This window comes from Danio rerio, chromosome 10 (assembly GCF_049306965.1).
Source record: "Danio rerio strain Tuebingen ecotype United States chromosome 10, GRCz12tu, whole genome shotgun sequence".
In the NCBI taxonomy this organism is placed as follows: Eukaryota; Metazoa; Chordata; class Actinopteri; order Cypriniformes; family Danionidae; genus Danio; species Danio rerio.
This window is the reverse complement of record NC_133185.1, coordinates 50,455,735-50,473,005: the sequence shown is the minus strand read 5'-3', so window position 1 is coordinate 50,473,005 and position 17,271 is coordinate 50,455,735. Positions and strand designations below refer to the sequence as shown.

The window sequence follows — 17,271 nt, the reverse complement described above, 5'->3', positions numbered from 1 at the left end:
TTAACCTTTGTGTGCCGTTGGGTCATTTTCTTTTTTCTTTTTCCCCTTTTTTAAACTTAAAAAAAAATTAATTTAGAAAGAAAAATGACAGAAGGGGAAAAATAAAAACAAAGAACAAAGCTGTCGTCGTAATGGTTAAAAAATCAAGTCATATACATTTGACATACATTATCACAAATTGTTTACAATGACATACTCGGGCCATTTTTGCCAGTATTTGTTACAGTTTTTTTAATCAAATCTTTGGTAAGAAGTGAGTCTCTCCATACAGTGTATTTGCTTTACAATTCCTTTCCATATATGCCGAGCTAGTGTTTTCCCCATACTGATAAACTTTCAGTGAGCTGTTAATGTGAATTTTTTTCAAATTTATACGCTTCCTTTTACAGCATCGATGTTGTAATGTCATTAAAATACATTCAGTTAAATAAACTTTGGCATTCATTTAGTTGCTCAAGCGTAAAACAAGACAAAAAGCCCGTCAGAATCAGCAGGATAATGCGGCAGCTCCATTAAAATATACTGGGGAAAATAAATGCTCATATTACAAAGACGACATGGCGGGGGAAATTTAATTTAATGGAGTCCTTCTTGTACAATCTGAAACACACTTTATATCGGATATCATTTTTAAAGAAAACTGACCTTAAATGCGCCAATTGTTGCATTGGTATACAGTTGACCGGAATCGCTTAACCCAGGTTACTGGCAAATTCAAAGTCCTATTAGCATGCTTCAGCATATACCCTATTGAGCCCATGTTGAAGAATCAGATTGAAACCATATTTGAGTTACGGCTTTTCTGCTTCTTACCAAAAGGATTTGAATTAAGTAATAATAAGTGAATAATTTCTGGTATTTTTGCAAGGTTTAATGTAATGAATGTAGTCCAATTCTTCTTCAGTTATCGCTATTTCATATCAGAAGGTCTGTATTTTTAAAAACATGAAAATGGTTATCCATTCACTGTCTCCAACAAGAGCCCAACACCTGTACGCATTGCAGACAGTTCAGGAGTTATGAAGAACCCCATCAGATATTTCCCTCCATACTCTCTCCAGCTTCTCCAGTTTGTGTATTTTGCATGTGTTTTTGGGTCATTTTGACTCTTTATTTGGCCTCATCTTTCTCTGTTTCAGCAAATGGGATGATTATCGCTGACAAATCTTATTTTCACACATATTTTGGGAAAATGCTATGAAAATGTTCTAAAACTCAACACACTGTTCAGATTGACTCCCCATTGGTGATGTTGGTGCTGTTTTTGCCCCATTGACTTCCATTATAATCACATTTATTGATTGTAAAGCCATGACAGCAGATCATCATGCATTACTGATTGTTGCTGGTGTTCCCTGTTGGGAATAAGAGGGATCATTTGTTTGTGAGACATTTGCACACTTCCCTTGATATGTGTGAGAAACTCTAAATGCCCCCTCAGCGGTCAGAACACAGTAAACACAGTGAGTGTATTCCTGCAAGCTGCTGTTTTACTCCACTGAACTCCATATACAGGACAGAAACTCTTCAACACAGGCTGGTCTGAAGGGTTAATGCTGTCAACTGATGACCAGCAGTACAAATGACACATTGTCCCTCTTCCCAACAGAGAAAAGCAGCAATAATCAAGAATGCATGATAATCTGCTGTCATGTCAATACATGTGATTATAATGGAAGACAATGGAGCAAACACAGCACCAACATCACCAAAGAAGAGTCAATCTGAGCAGTACACACAAGGGTTGAGGGACATGACGAATAGTAAAAGTGAAACCAATACTCGAGATTAAATCTACAAATGTAAAGGCACTGTTCACTTTCCTCATTTACGCTCACTCAAGTTGTTGCAAGCAGTTATTTTTCTTCTGTTGGACACAAAATAAGATGTTTTGAAGAATGCTGGAACAAAAGCTACAATAGAAGTCAATGGCTGTTTTCCAGCATTCTTCAGTATATTGTTTTGTGCTTAACAAAAGAGAGAAACTCATTAATCCTGGAATTTGTGATTATTGTAAGTCTATTCAATGACCAAATAAAACTTGACAAAAAAGAAGAGAGACACTCATAACAACAGAAAACAACAAGCGGAGGATGAGTAAATGATGAGCTGTGTATTAGAACTCAACATTAATATAATTATAGTGCCACACTGTGGCCAGTTCATAAACAAAAATCAGTATATAGGTTGATACACCCACCGGCCACTTTATTAGGTACAACTGTCAAATTGCTTGTTAACACATTTCTAATCAGCCAATCACAGGGCAGCAGCTCACTGCATTTAGGCATGTAGACATGATCAAGAGGATCTGCTGCAGTTCACACCGAGCATCAGAATGGGGAAGAAAGGGGATTTAAGAGACTTTGATCGTGGCATGGTTGTTGCTGCCAGACGGGCTGCTCTGAGTATTTCAGAAACTGCTGATCTACTGGGATTTTCACGCACAACCATCTCTAGGGTTTACAGAGAATAAAGAGGAACTATCCAGTGAGCGGCAGTTCTGTGGGCACAAATACCTTGTTGATGAGGCCAGAGGTCAGAGGAGAATGGCCAGACTGGTTCCAGCTGATAGAAAGGCAACAGTAACTCAAATAAGCACTCGCTACAACCGAGCTCTGCAGAAGAGCATCTCTGAACACACAACACGTCCAACCTTGAGGCGGATGGGCTACAGCAGCAGAAGAGCACACCGGGTGCCGCTCCTGTCAGCTAAGAACAGGAAACTGAGGCTACAATTCACACAGACTCACCAAAACTGGACAATAGAAGATTGGAGAAACGTTGCTGCTCTGATGAGTCTCCATTTCTGCTGTCGGATTGTCGGCTCAATTTGGCCTCAACAGCATGAAAGCATGGATCATCCTGCCTTGTATTAGCGGTTCAGGCTGGTGGTGGTAGTGTAATGGTGTGGGGGAGATTTTCTTTGGGTCCATTAGTACCAATTGAGCATCAACGCCACAGCCTACCTGAGTATTGCTGCTGACCATGTCCATCCCTTTATGAGCACAGTGTCTCCATCTTCTGATGGCTACTTGACGAGTCTTCGCTGAGGCCAGCTTCCAGCCTCCGCCGCTGAGACTGCAGCTCTGCACAACACGTTTGGTCAGCAATGAAATTAAAATGGTCTTGCCCAGCTGAGTCTGGTTTCTCTCAAGGTTTTTTTTTTCTTCACTTTCGCCATTTGATGAAGTTTTTTCCCTCTCCGCTGTCGCCTCTAGCTAGCATGGTTTGGGATTGGTAGAGCTGCGCATCGATGGATTTGCTCTTCAGTGTTTGGACTCTCAGTAGTTTTTTTTTAACCCCACTGAACCTGAAACTGAACTGAACTGAACTTCATGTCAATCTGGAGCAAAATCTCTGAGGAATATTTCCAGTAACTGGTTGAATCTCTGCCACCAAGGATTAAGGCAGTTCTGAAGGCAAAAGGGGTTCAACCCGGTACTAGAAAGGTGTACCTAATAAAGTGGCCGGCTAGTGTATACTGAAATTGTGTGTGTGTGTGTTTAGTAGAGAATGTCGCACACTGGTGTCATTAAATCTTTGTTAAAGTTTCCTTTGTCTGAGCTAAAGTTCACACACAAACTCTGAATGTTTGCAGCTGTTTGGCTGAGAAAAGAGGTAAAAAAAATCTGAGCATAGCCTGTTAAACAATAATAAACATGTTTAAATTATATAAACGTGTGTGTGTGTGTGTGTGTGTGTGTGTGTGTGTGTGTGTGTGTGTGTGTGTGTGTGTGTGTGTGTGTGTGTGTGTGTGTGTGTGTGTGTGTGTGTGTGTGTGTGTGTGTGTGTGTGTGTGTGTGTGTGTGTGTGTTTAATTTAACAATAAAAATAATAATTATATACAGCTGCAACTTCAATTGTGATTCGTGATGATTTCAGATGAAAATTAATGAGTATTTTGTGGCAAAATCTTGTAATAACGCGATAATTCCTTCAAAATATGACAAGATTTTTGGGACAGACAATATTATCATCATCACACTAGAGTTCTTAGGAAATCATTATCACTCGTCGTTTTATACACTGTTTTAATGAGTGAAAGCCGATGTTATTACTCCTCATTGTGCTGTATTTTTATTATTATTATTATTATTATTATTATAGCGTAATTTAAACAGATACACGTGAGCGTCTCTTTGTCCAATCAGCGATTGATTTGATGCTCAGGCTCCGCCCTCTGAATGACAGGCGCGGTTTATTGTTTCTCCTGATGTGGGCTGTGAGGTTTGAGTTTCTGCGCTCCGTTACAGCAGAGATTTGACTTTATTCACGTTTATAAACACTCGATACTGTTGATGAACAACTTTCAAAAAACACAGCCGGTGATTCCGTCCGAGAATGAAGGTTAAACCCTGAAGAGGAGCCTGTCAATAATGGTGAGACTTTTCACTTCAGATTAATGTACGACGTGTTACTGTTCTGCCTGATAGATTAAGCTTCTTTCTTTCTTTCTTTCTTTCTTTCTTTCTTTCTTTCTTTCTTAAACGTTAACGTTTTTATAGGAAAGAAAGCATCCGATAAAACAGCTGAAGTCATTCTATCTTCTTTAATTGTACATGGGTTTGTATTAGCGTTAACTGTCGTAATACATTTATAATTAGCTTTCATCATGGTTGTATCAAACATAATTGAAAATACCGATTGAATATTGGGTTAATTGAATAAAAAGCTTTACATTTTGAACTCAACATGACGTAGAACAGCAACAAGTAAATTGTACTTGTTAATGATTAAATTAAATCTGAATAATAATGAAATAAAATATTAAATTTTTTTTTTATCAAAATAAGTTTATCTGACTGTTCTTCAGATGAAAATGTGTGTTTAAATAGTCATTAGAGGCATGTATATTATCACACATTCATATATTTACATGTTTTTTTTTATCTTCAAGATAAACCCAATCATATACCAGCTTGTCTGGAAAGTATTATTGATTATATTTTACATGTAGCTAAATTACCATATTGTTTTTAGCAGATATATGATTAAGTTTAGGCAGTACTTAATGTATTGTAAAAAATGCACTGAAGTGTGTTGAAAATAGTCATTAAAGTACTCTACTTTAGTGACTTTTAATAATAATTACAAATATATATATACTTTTCAGATTTGTGTTAAAACTATTCATTTAATACAGTTAAGCGCTCTTCTTTTTCACAAGGGTAAACATGCCTAGTTTACATTTTTGTTAAATAAATGAAAGCTAGAACACGTTTTCTGTTTATATAGTAAAGTTGTTTGTGTTTATAATCTGCTCTGGACTGATGTGTTTGGCGCCACCTACTGTTATTTCTCTGAAGTAGAGCTCAGATTGTTAATTCTAAAACGGTTTTTTTTCTTAAAAAAAAAATTATTTTAGTTAGTTTTTCAGTGACTTTCATTAGCTTTTTATTAAGGCTCGTACACACCGGGATGCTTTTCATCTGTGTTTTTTGTGACATTTTTCTCATAATCCAAATGTTTTGACTGGCGATGATGTGTTGAATTACCACTGATGCTAGTTGGCCCTTTATGAACTTGAAAAGTGAAATACTTTTAAAAAGCTAACGAAAGTCTCTGAAAAAATAACTAAAATTAAAATTAAAATTTGCAAAAATAATAACCGTTTTCAGAAATAAAAAGCACTCAAATTGTGTAAAATCTGAGCTGCGGCTGATTAGACAAAGAACAGTAGATGGCGCCAAACAGCAGTCCAGAGCTGATTACATACTCTTCTACATCTTTCACTATGATCAACAGTGGTGAAAACTGGTTGGGGTTAAGAAAAATATCTGGGATGCTTTTCTTCAGTGTTTTTAAAAACGTTTTTCTGAAACCTCAAACGATTTTTACCAGCAGTGAGCCGAATAAAATGTGTAAATTCACCCCTGACACTAAATGGCACTTGTGCAAACCCTAACTGTTTTTCTCAATAATTAACATTCTAAAACAGTTTTACAAAAGGTGCACATTATTACCACATTACTGTCAAAATCAGGAGTTGCGTAAACCAATATAAGCATAGTTAACTTGCTGTAAAATAGTTTTTTTCTTAACCTGTAGTTTTGGTTTTGGTTGACTAAGATAACCTTGTTGAAAACAGAGCACGTTTTCTGTTTATACTGTATAGTAAAGCTGTGTATATATAATCTGCTCTGGGCTGATGTGTTTGGCGCCACCTACTGTTATTTCTCTAAACAGCTGCAGCTCAGATTTTACACCACAGAATGACTGCCTTGTTTAGTATTAGGCTCGTACACACCATGACACTTTTTGCTCACACTTATCGTCAGTGTTTTTCAATACATTTTTCTTAAAACCCAACTGATTTTTCACCACCGTTAATCACTGTGAAAGATGTTAAATAGTTTATAATCTGCTCTGGACTGCTGGATTTGGTGCCATCTACTGTTCTTTCTCTAATCATCCACAGCTCCGATTTTACACAATATGAGTGCTTGTTAATTCTGAAAACGGTTATTTTTGCTAATTTTAATTTTAATTTCAGTTAGTTTTTCAGTGACTTTCATCAGCTTTGTTAAGTATTAACAATGGCGCTTGATGAACTTGAAAATAAAAAAATTAAACTCATCATTAAATAATATTTCCTCTACTTTTTGTTGTGTCAAAACAAAAAAAATAGCCTGTGTTTTTTTTAATTGACATTTTAACCTCTGCAGTTTTTCACGGTAGTGTGTATGTACACTTTGATAGCCTTTTGTTTAGTGATATGTTAAATGTTGGCGAAAAAAGCATGAGCAAAAACTGTCCCAGTATGTGCGAACCCTAACTGTCGTTAGTTTCGTTTACATTTATTTGTATATGCTTTCCACAATAACTGTCATTCTAAAACAGCTTTACAAAACGTGCACTTTATTACTACATTACTGTCCAAATCAGAGAAGTTACAGTAAGTAGTTGCATAAAGTAGTTGTTTGGCGCCATATACTATTATTTCTGTAAACTGCAGCAGCTCAGATTTTACACCACAGAATGACTGTTTCATTTACTTTTAAGGCACGTGACATTTTTTGCTCACATTTATTGTTTTTCGAGATATTTTTTGTCAAAACCTAATCGTTTTTACTGCCGTTTAGCTAAGTGAAACATGTAAAAGAGTATATAATCTGCTCTAGACTGATGTGTTTGGCGCCATCTACTGTTCTTTCTCTAAACTGCAGCAGCTCAGATTTTGCGCCACAGAATGACTGCTTACCAATACTGAAAACCAATATTTTTTATGCATCTTCCTTCTTTATTTCAGTTTGTTTTTTCAGTACTGTTATTTTTTTTTTCCTTTTGTATTATTATTTTTTATTTATTCTAATATTTTACATTTTGTTTTATTTAACAATTTTTCCCCACTGATATTTTTAGTTTACTAAAATAACCATGATGCGTTCAGAGCTGTGTGTGTGTGTGTGTGACAGTGTTATTCTCTGTTCTTCAGGGTGTGTGTGTTCCGTGTGTTTCTCCGTCATGCCTCCGGTCACGGCTCAGGAGCTGCCGCTGAACACATACGTGGTGCTCTTGGGTTTGGGACTCTTCATCTTGATCCTCAGCCTGATCTTCTGCTGTTTCTTCATCAGGTGACGGTCGATCGGCTGTAAATAAAACACTTCCTCTGACCTCACGTGTTTCCCACTGCAACAATCCTCCAGCAGATCATATCTCTGCGCTTTTGTTCACGCTGCTATTTTTACCACAGGCTGCTTCACTGTCTGAGCCACAGATCCAAAACTTCCCACACTGCAAATAATGCCTTATTTAGAGTTTTTGTCTTGTTTCTAGTCCAAATATCTGCAAGCTCTTAAATCAAGATGCATTTTTGAGACAAACAAAACATATTGTGTGGTTTCAGATAGTAAATGTTGCTTTCAGAGTCAAAATGAAGTGAGATTTTCCTTAAAACAAACAAAATAATCTGACAATGGGGTAAGAAACTAAACTTATTTCAAATCGAAAACAGATTATTTGACTTTTCCCATTGGCAGATATTTTTTTTTGTTTGTTTTAAGGAAAAACGTACTTATTATTTATTATTATTTATTATTTATTATTACTATTATTACTTATTATTATTTATTGTTATGTTTCATTTTTTAGACACGCAGAAAATATTGTGTTGTTTTCAGAAATACTGTCAAAGTTTCCTGTTCTTAAATATATATATATATTTAAAAATGATTTGTGTGTACTTTCACAGCAAAACACAAGCAATGAAGCAAAAAATTACAAGTTTTGAGAAAACCCAAAACTTTTAAAAGAATAAAAAAACATGAGTGTTGTCAATAGTCTTTGGCACAAACATCTTTTCAGATTTTTTTTCTGCTTGATTTCTTGTCACTTTTTTCAGTATTTAGTTCTGTAAGTGTGTTTTCTGATTAGTCCAGCACAAAATATGACAATAACTGTTCAGATATAATTAGCTAAACATGCCAGTTTCAGTTGGTTTTGTGGCTTTGTTTAAGCTCTGCTCTTCAATATGACTTTTATTTACTTTGATTTAAAGCAAATTAAAATGACAACTTTTTTCATGAGGTGTGTATGTGTTCTGTGTGTTTGTGTGTGTGTTCTGTGTGTTTGTGTGTGTGTGTTCTGTGTGTTTGTGTGTGTGTTCTGTGTGTTTGTGTGTGTGTTCTGTGTGTTTGTGTTTGTGTGTGTGTGTGTGTGTTCTGTGTGTTTGTGTGTGTGTGTTCTGTGTGTTTGTGTGTGTGTGTGTTTGTGTTTGTGTGTGTGTTCTGTGTGTTTGTGTGTGTGTTGTGTGTGTTTGCAGTAAGCTGAGGCATCAGGCTCGTAATGTGAGAGCTGGATACAAGATGGTGAGTGTGTAAAATCAGATTATATTAATGACAGAACGAGACAGCATCAGTCTTGAAGATGTCTACAAATCAAGAAGCATTTTCTTGACAAGCAAAGATATGGTGTTGTTTTCAGAAATGAGTCAAATGAAGTGTTTTCATTAAAATAAGTAAATATTAGGGGAAGTGAAATAAAATGATTTCAAAGTCAAACCTTAAGGAAAAACACATAATTTTGGCTAAATATTTCTGAAAATAAGACAATATTTAATAAGTGTCTAGTGTATGTGCTTAATAGTGGATTAGTGCATAGAAGATAGGTTATATATGTGTGTAGTGTATAAGTGCAAAGTGTCCAGGTATAAGTGCATAGTGTAAAGGGTATAGTGTATAAGAGTATAGTGTATAAGTGTATAGTGTATAAGTGCATAGTGTATAAGAGTATAGTGTATAAGAGTATAGTGTATAAGTGTATGTATAAGTGTATAGTGTACAAGTATAAATGTATAGTGTATGAGTTTAGTGTAAAGTGTATAAGTGCGTAGTGTATACGTGTAAAGTGTATAGTGTACAAGTATAAGTGTATAGTGTATAAGGGTATAGTGTATAAGAGTATGTATAAGTGTATAGTGTACAAGTATAAGTGTATAGTGTTCAAGATTATAGTGTGTAAGTGTATAGTGTATAAGTGCATAGTGTTCAAGAGTATAGTGTATGAGTATAGTGTATAAGTGCATAGTGTTTAAGAGTATAGTGTATGAGTATAGTGTATAAGTGCATAATGTTCAAGAGTATAGTGTGTAAGTGTATAGTGTATAAGAGTATAGTGTATGAGTATAGTGTATAAGTGCATAGTGTTCAAGAGTATAGTGTATGAGTATAGTGTATAAGTGCATAGTGTTTAAGAGTATAGTGTGTAAGTGTATAGTGTATAAGTGCATAGTGTTCAAGAGTATAGTGTGTAAGTGTATAGTGTATAAGAGTATAGTGTATGAGTATAGTGTATAAGTGCATAGTGTTTAAGAGTATAGTGTTTAAATGTATAGTGTATAAGTGCATAGTGTTCAAGAGTATAGTGTGTAAGTGTATAGTGTATAAGAGTATAGTGTATGAGTATAGTGTATAAGTGCATAGTGTGTAAGTGTATAGTGTATAAGTGCATAGTGTTCAAGAGTATAGTGTGTAAGTGTATAGTGTATAAGAGTATAGTGTATGAGTATAGTGTATAAGTGCATAGTGTTTAAGAGTATAGTGTGTAAGTGTATAGTGTATAAGTGCATAGTGTTTAAGAGTATAGTGTTTAAATGTATAGTGTATAAGTGCATAGTGTTCAAGAGTATAGTGTGTAAGTGTATAGTGTATAAGAGTATAGTGTATGAGTATAGTGTATAAGTGCATAGTGTGTAAGTGTATAGTGTATAAGTGCATAGTGTTCAAGAGTATAGTGTGTAAGTGTATAGTGTATAAGAGTATAGTGTATGAGTATAGTGTATAAGTGCATAGTGTTTAAGAGTATAGTGTGTAAGTGTATAGTGTATAAGTGCATAGTGTTTAAGAGTATAGTGTTTAAATGTATAGTGTATAAGTGCATAGTGTTCAAGAGTATAGTGTGTAAGTGTATAGTGTATAAGAGTATAGTGTATGAGTATAGTGTATAAGTGCATAGTGTTTAAGAGTATAGTGTGTAAGTGTATAGTGTATAAGTGCATAGTGTTTAAGAGTATAGTGTTTAAATGTATAGTGTATAAGTGCATAGTGTTCAAGAGTATAGTGTGTAAGTGTATAGTGTATAAGAGTATAGTGTATGAGTATAGTGTATAAGTGCATAGTGTGTAAGTGTATAGTGTATAAGTGCATAGTGTTCAAGAGTATAGTGTGTAAGTGTATAGTGTATAAGAGTATAGTGTATGAGTATAGTGTATAAGTGCATAGTGTTTAAGAGTATAGTGTGTAAGTGTATAGTGTATAAGTGCATAATGTTCAAGAGTATAGTGTGTAAGTGTATAGTGTATAAGAGTATAGTGTATGAGTATAGTGTATAAGTGCATAGTGTTTAAGAGTATAGTGTGTAAGTGTATAGTGTATAAGTGCAGTGTTTAAGAGTATAGTGTTTAAATGTATAGTGTATAAGTGCATAGTGTTCAAGAGTATAGTGTGTAAGTGTATAGTGTATAAGAGTATAGTGTATGAGTATAGTGTATAAGTGCATAGTGTTTAAGAGTATAGTGTGTAAGTGTATAGTGTATAAGTGCATAGTGTTTAAGAGTATAGTGTTTAAATGTATAGTGTATAAGTGCATAGTGTTCAAGAGTATAGTGTGTAAGTGTATAGTGTATAAGAGTATAGTGTATGAGTATAGTGTATAAGTGCATAGTGTGTAAGTGTATAGTGTATAAGTGCATAGTGTTCAAGAGTATAGTGTGTAAGTGTATAGTGTATAAGAGTATAGTGTATGAGTATAGTGTATAAGTGCATAGTGTTTAAGAGTATAGTGTGTAAGTATATAGTGTATAAGAGTATAGTGTATGAGTATAGTGTATAAGTGCATAGTGTTTAAGAGTATAGTGTTTAAATGTATAGTGTATAAGTGCATAGTGTTCAAGAGTATAGTGTGTAAGTGTATAGTGTATAAGAGTATAGTGTATGAGTATAGTGTATAAGTGCATAGTGTTCAAGAGTATAGTGTGTAAGTGTATAGTGTATAAGAGTATAGTGTATGAGTATAGTGTATAAGTGCATAGTGTTCAAGAGTATAGTGTGTAAGTGTATAGTGTATAAGAGTATAGTGTATGAGTATAGTGTATAAGTGCATAGTGTTTAAGAGTATAGTGTGTAAGTATATAGTGTATAAGAGTATAGTGTATAAAAGCATAATGTATAAGTGTAAAGTGTATAAGAGTATAGTATATAAGTGCATAAGTGTGTAGTGCATAAGTGTATAGTGTACAAGTATAAGTGTATAGTGTAAAGTGTGTAATGTACAAGTAAAGGTGTATATTTTAAAAGTGTATAGTGTGCAAGTATAAGCGTAAAGTGTATAAGTGTATAGTGAATAAGTGCATAGTGTACAAGTATAAGTGTATAGTATAGTGTATAAGTTCATTAGTGTATACTGCATTAGCATATAAATGCATAAAGTATAGTGTATAAGAGTATAGTGTATAAGAGTATAGTGTATAAGAGTATAGTGTATAAGAGTATAGTGTATAAGTGTAAAGTGAATAAGTGTAAAGTGAATAAGTGTAAAAGTTCATAGGTGTATAGTGTATAAGTTCATTAGTGTATAAGTTCATTAGTGTATAGTGTATAAGTTCATTAGTGTATACTGCATTAGTATATAAATGCATAAAGTATAGTGTATAAGTGTAAAGTGAATAAGTGTATAAGTTCATTAGTGTATAAGTTCATTAGTGTATAGTGCATTAGTGTTTAAGTGTATAGTATATGAGTGTATGTGTATCATTTGGGATGTAACTCATGTTTTAAGACGGGAGCTAAACGTGTGTGTTTTTGATGACAGGTGGTGTTTAAGGATGAAGCGGTGGATGAACATGTGGTGAGTGTCAGTTTGTGTTCATCAGTGAGTCTTTGCTGGATGTTTGTTGTTCTGACTGTGTGGTTTTCTTCAGGTAACGTGTGCAGTGTGTCTGGAGGACTTCAGGATGAGCGATGAGCTGGGTCTGTTGGCCTGTAAACATGCCTTTCACAAGCGGTGAGTTCTGCTTCATCAGCCAGAGGCCTGTACCATGATGCTGGATTCACAGACTCAGGCTTACTTTAGAATTGACAAAGCCAAACCTGTTTGTTGGTTCCATGATTCTGATCGCCAGCTTCCTCTGCAAGCTTTTATCCTGACTTTATGAGCGAGTGCAGATGAAGGCAGGCCTCCAGCAGCAAACAGCCAATCACAGGCCTCCAAACATAGATATTGTGATTAATGTAGAAGTTAAAAAGGTTAAAAGATTTTACAAATTGAAAAACACTGATTATTAAGAGATTAAAAGTGCTGTTCATGAAAGCCATAAAAAGAACACAGCTTGCTATATTAACATCAAATAAGATTGTGTTTGCCTGACATGTATATGTTGAGATTTACTTGCTCAAGCTTATATTTAGTCATATTTAGGCTTTTTAAAAACTAACCTGAACATAACCAGAACATAAATTGAACAAAGCTGGGCATAACCTGAAGATACTTTAATTACAACCCAAACATAACCTGGATATAACCTAAACATAGCTTAAAGATAACCCTAACATAACTTAAACATAACCTAAACATAGCTTGAAGATAACTCAGACATAACAAAACCTAAACAAATCTTTAAGATGTCCCGAACATAACGGAAGTATAACTTGAACATAGCATAAACATAACTCTGCTAACTCAGACATAACCATAAGATAACTTAAACAGAGGTATAGAGCTGAAGTGTCCTACTGTGTCCTTAGGTGTCTGCTGGACTGGCTAGAGATCCGCTGCTCCTGTCCAATGTGCAACATTCCTATCAGCGGGGACACGGCAGAAAACCAGCCTGCAAACCTGCTGGATGAGCTGATGTAAACCTGAAGCAAACATGCCTTAAAACTGAGGAAAACCTCCTGTAAACCTGCTAGACAAGCTTATGTAAACCTGAAGCAAACCTGCTGGAAAAGCTGAGGTAAACCTGAGGAAAACCTGCTGTAAACCCGCTAGACAAGCTGATGAAAACCTACTGGACGAGCTGATGAAAACCTGAGGTAAACCTGCTAGACAAGCTTATGTAAACCTTAAGCAAACCTGCTTGACAAGCTGAGGAAAACCTGCTGTAAATATGCTGGCAGAGCTGATGGAAACCTGATGTAAACCTGGGTTTACTCTGACTTCACTCTCAGTGGCATGTATATACAGTAATATTATAAACAAACTGAACTAATCACTGGACCCTTCACACAAGACTGAGTTCTTTAAAGGGTTATGACACCCCCCACTTTCAGTTCAGGTCTACCTCAGAATTTAAAAAAAAAGATGCATCATAATGGGCGGAGCTACGCGAGCAAAGGGCAGGAGTGGGCGTGGCCTGCAGAGGAGAAGAAGGGGAGTAAACAACTGTTGTCAGTCGGTTCACAAAATGAGACACAAACCGTGAGGAGATGCATGAGTTAATAGTTTACAAAGTTAAAACGCAAAGAAATAAACAGTACCTTATTGCCCTGTTACATTTGTTATTCGTAATTTTATATACAGATAACCACAATTTATATCATTATAAAGATAATGGTGTTCATATATACACTATACATGAGGACTTCCCCCTTAATCCCCGGTCTGAATGCACTCAGTGCAGCAGGTCTCTTGCCCTGTCTATTATACCCATTAGCCCTGCTGGTAATCTGGAGGATTTAGGTGAACACAGCAGCACGGCGATGTGTCAATGTGAACGAACTCCTGATAAAAGACAGCGTCCGCCATTTTCCAATTCTCGTACTGCTCTCCTGACAAAAATGCTAGCAGCACACACACAGCTTTGCTGTATCGGCCCTGACAGGAACGCAGGGAAAACAAGCAACAAACCCCGTGGATCATGGAAACAAACTCATACGAGCCTTCATGAACAGCTAAATCCAGTCATGGGTCCGTGAACGCGTCTCACCCAGTCATCAACGTGTCTCACAGCTTGGCACTGGCAGGTCTGCCTTGCCTTTGGAAAGCACGTGCTCTCATGAATATTTAAGAAGCCGGCTCTTCTCATAGGATAAGAAAAGTCCACTATGAATAATAATGAGAACTCGACGTGTCATCTTTGCATTTGCAGTTTTGCGCAACGACACCGATTTTGATCCGCCCCAAAAATCATTTTAAACCCGGAAGCTGAAATCAGCAGACAAAAGCTCAACATGATCCAGTTTCCCCACAAACACAGCTGAGAGCTGCTGACGCTGTCTTAACTGATGCACACACACACACACACACACACACACACATCTTAAATCCTTGGAAGTGTTTAATATTTAGATTTTGATAATATGTGTATGAACATTTATATTTATTAGATCAGCTTTGCCTCAAATGACAGAGTGAATTCATGCGTGTGTGTAGTGCAGTGTGTGTATAGGGTGCAGGACAGTAAATCTGAAAGGAGTCTCTCCTCTGACTGCTGTTATCAGTCTCACACTATTCCTCTTTCTGAGTCTTGATAACAGCGTCCTGGAGTTCCTCTATAGTTGTTTAAGCTAATAGGATTGTAGATGATGTGTTGTGCTCTCCCATACACTCCGCTCTGAGTCTACACACTATGAGCACTTCTGCTGCTGAAACACACATGAAAAGTGTTGACAGGATGGATTTTAGAGTATGGTTGTGTTGAACTAATAGAGCTTTAGATGATTCATTCCCTTCTGTAAACATTAAGCCAAACACTATATATAAAAATATAAGACAGAGTTTAGTAAATAACAGTCTAACGTTATTCATTTAGATTTTTGTGCTAGATGTAAATTACTGCATATTTAAAATAAATCCTCATTTGCATTAAATGGTTTTTTCCCACTGCAATTCTTAAATGTTGTGTAGAGGAATGTGGTGTGATGCATAATAATTCATTGACATCACTGAGCTGCAGCATTATTAGTGTTTATGTTCATTTATAAATAAAAAACTGCAGAAATTGACCTGTTCATTGTTTGTTGATGTGCTCTGGGGTGTATTTCCCAAACAACAATGTAACTCTGAACTATAATAGTATATATAACTATATATACAGCTAAACTATCATAGTACGATGCATCATTTGGGAAAGACCGATGTAGTGACGAGTGTTTCCTAAAACTGCAGTTTCTCTGTCGCAGATCCATTGCTGGAACCACGTTAGTTATAATGTAAAACGCCCATAATGATGCTCTAAACGCGGTGGAGGAACAGCTTCTTTAGAGACGAACCCCGTCCTTTATTTGTGCAGGTTATATTGTTGAACACGCGCGCACACACACATTTAAAATAATCCAGTATTAGTTTTGTTAAAAGCATGCACTCGCTTTACATATTAACTCAAATATATGTAAACAGCACATTCTGTAAAGGGCCTGTGTTTGCTTTACTAATATTGAGAAACTGAACACTACATGTTCTATTCTAAAACATAAAACCACTTACAAAAGCCAACACATATTAATATCTTATTAACAAATTAATGAGGCGATTTATTTTAAAAGGAAATTTTATATTAGACATGAAAAAAAACATACTTTAATAATAATTATTACTCCCATCAGTAATATTAAGTAGGATATTGTGTATTTATTTATTTGAAAAGTCTACTTTTACGATTTGACACGTTCAGGAAGTTCTAATCAGCAGGCCCATGTCATATACAGTACAAATACTTACTAAATAACATACTATAAATTTAAAGAATTAACGTAAGCTTTTTGTTTTCACAAGCTTTGGAGACGTAACATAAATTCCGCTTGTAAATAATAGAATCACCTACAGCTTTCGTCATGAGGCTGTGTTCAAAACGACATCAGTGTTTTCAAAGTGCACTGCGAAGCGAGCACAACTGTAAACATGAAGAGCGTTAAACTGAACTGTAGAAAGAGTTTGAAAGCAAACTACAGCTGAGAGAGAGATGAGCTTACTGCTTTATTTTTAATAATTCCAACTTTGAATGTTGGAATGTTCTAAATGAATAGGGCATAGGGGGGATAAGTGGGCATAGAACACAGCCAGGAACTCTGTTTCTAACTACAGCTCCAGAGGTGTGGTTGCGAGTGCTCAAGTTTGCGAATGTTTGTTGGAGCGACGGATTTGGGAAACGGCAAAATCAAACTATGTTTGCAACGACAGAACTTGCAACCCTAGTTGGCGAACCATGGTTTTAGGAAACTCATTCCTGGTTTATAAAATATTATTAACGCAGTGTTTTGGGTTCATTTAAACGGCACAAAGACAGTAAACTGCATTAGTGCGCCCCCTGCTGGCCAACAGAACACTGCAGCCACTGAGGAAATAAACTTCGAGTTGCTTTAAGGCAAGGCAAGGCAAGGCAAGGCAAGGCAAGTTTAAACCAGGACTTCCCAAACTTTTCAGCCCGCGATCCCCAAAATCTTCTGGGGTGGTAATAAATGCAGAAACCTTGCATGCAATGGCGCAAAAACACCAACAGACCCAAGTCTATTCTTCGTTTATTATTTATGTATGCGAGTGCTGTAAATGTTTAACCTGGTGTTATTAAATCAATCTGCTGCATCTGACGCTATTGCTGTGTCTTTAATATAATGTAATTACCCCAGGGGCTGCAATCCAATACAACTAGTAACTAAGCTACTATAGTAACTCAATACAGTATTATAGCAACTATAAATTCATACGGTTTAATAAAAATAGATTTTTGGAAATCACCAGGCGACCCCTCCTTCACTGTCCCACGACCCCTCATGGCATCCTGACCTCCACTTTGAGAACCACTGATTTAAACAACTCTAAGAACTAAACAGAGCAATA

The 17,271-nt window shown here is 35.9% G+C and overlaps 1 protein-coding gene across 1 annotated transcript; it reads left to right on the top strand.

The window, feature by feature from the left end:
* Positions 1-4,198: 4,198 nt before the first annotated feature.
* LOC100534832 (RING finger protein 122) lies at positions 4,199-15,440 on the top strand. The gene is made up of 6 exons (XM_017358166.4): positions 4,199-4,382; positions 7,439-7,577; positions 8,765-8,810; positions 12,310-12,345; positions 12,419-12,501; positions 13,242-15,440. The coding sequence occupies exons 2-6, from the start codon at positions 7,468-7,470 to the stop codon at positions 13,351-13,353; spliced, it is 387 nt and encodes a 128-aa protein (XP_017213655.1). The 5' UTR covers positions 4,199-4,382; positions 7,439-7,467; the 3' UTR covers positions 13,354-15,440.
* Positions 15,441-17,271: the final 1,831 nt, after the last annotated feature.

Bases quoted from the DNA above. Each gene is read 5' to 3' on its own strand.
- LOC100534832 (XM_017358166.4), top strand. From the start codon at position 7,468: ATGCCTCCGGTCACGGCTCAGGAGCTGCCGCTGAACACATACGTGGTG. The intron at 7,578-8,764 runs GTGACGGTCGAT...GTGTGTTTGCAG, and splicing joins TTCTGCTGTTTCTTCATCAG to TAAGCTGAGGCATCAGGCTC. The intron at 12,502-13,241 runs GTGAGTTCTGCT...CTGTGTCCTTAG, and splicing joins AAACATGCCTTTCACAAGCG to GTGTCTGCTGGACTGGCTAG.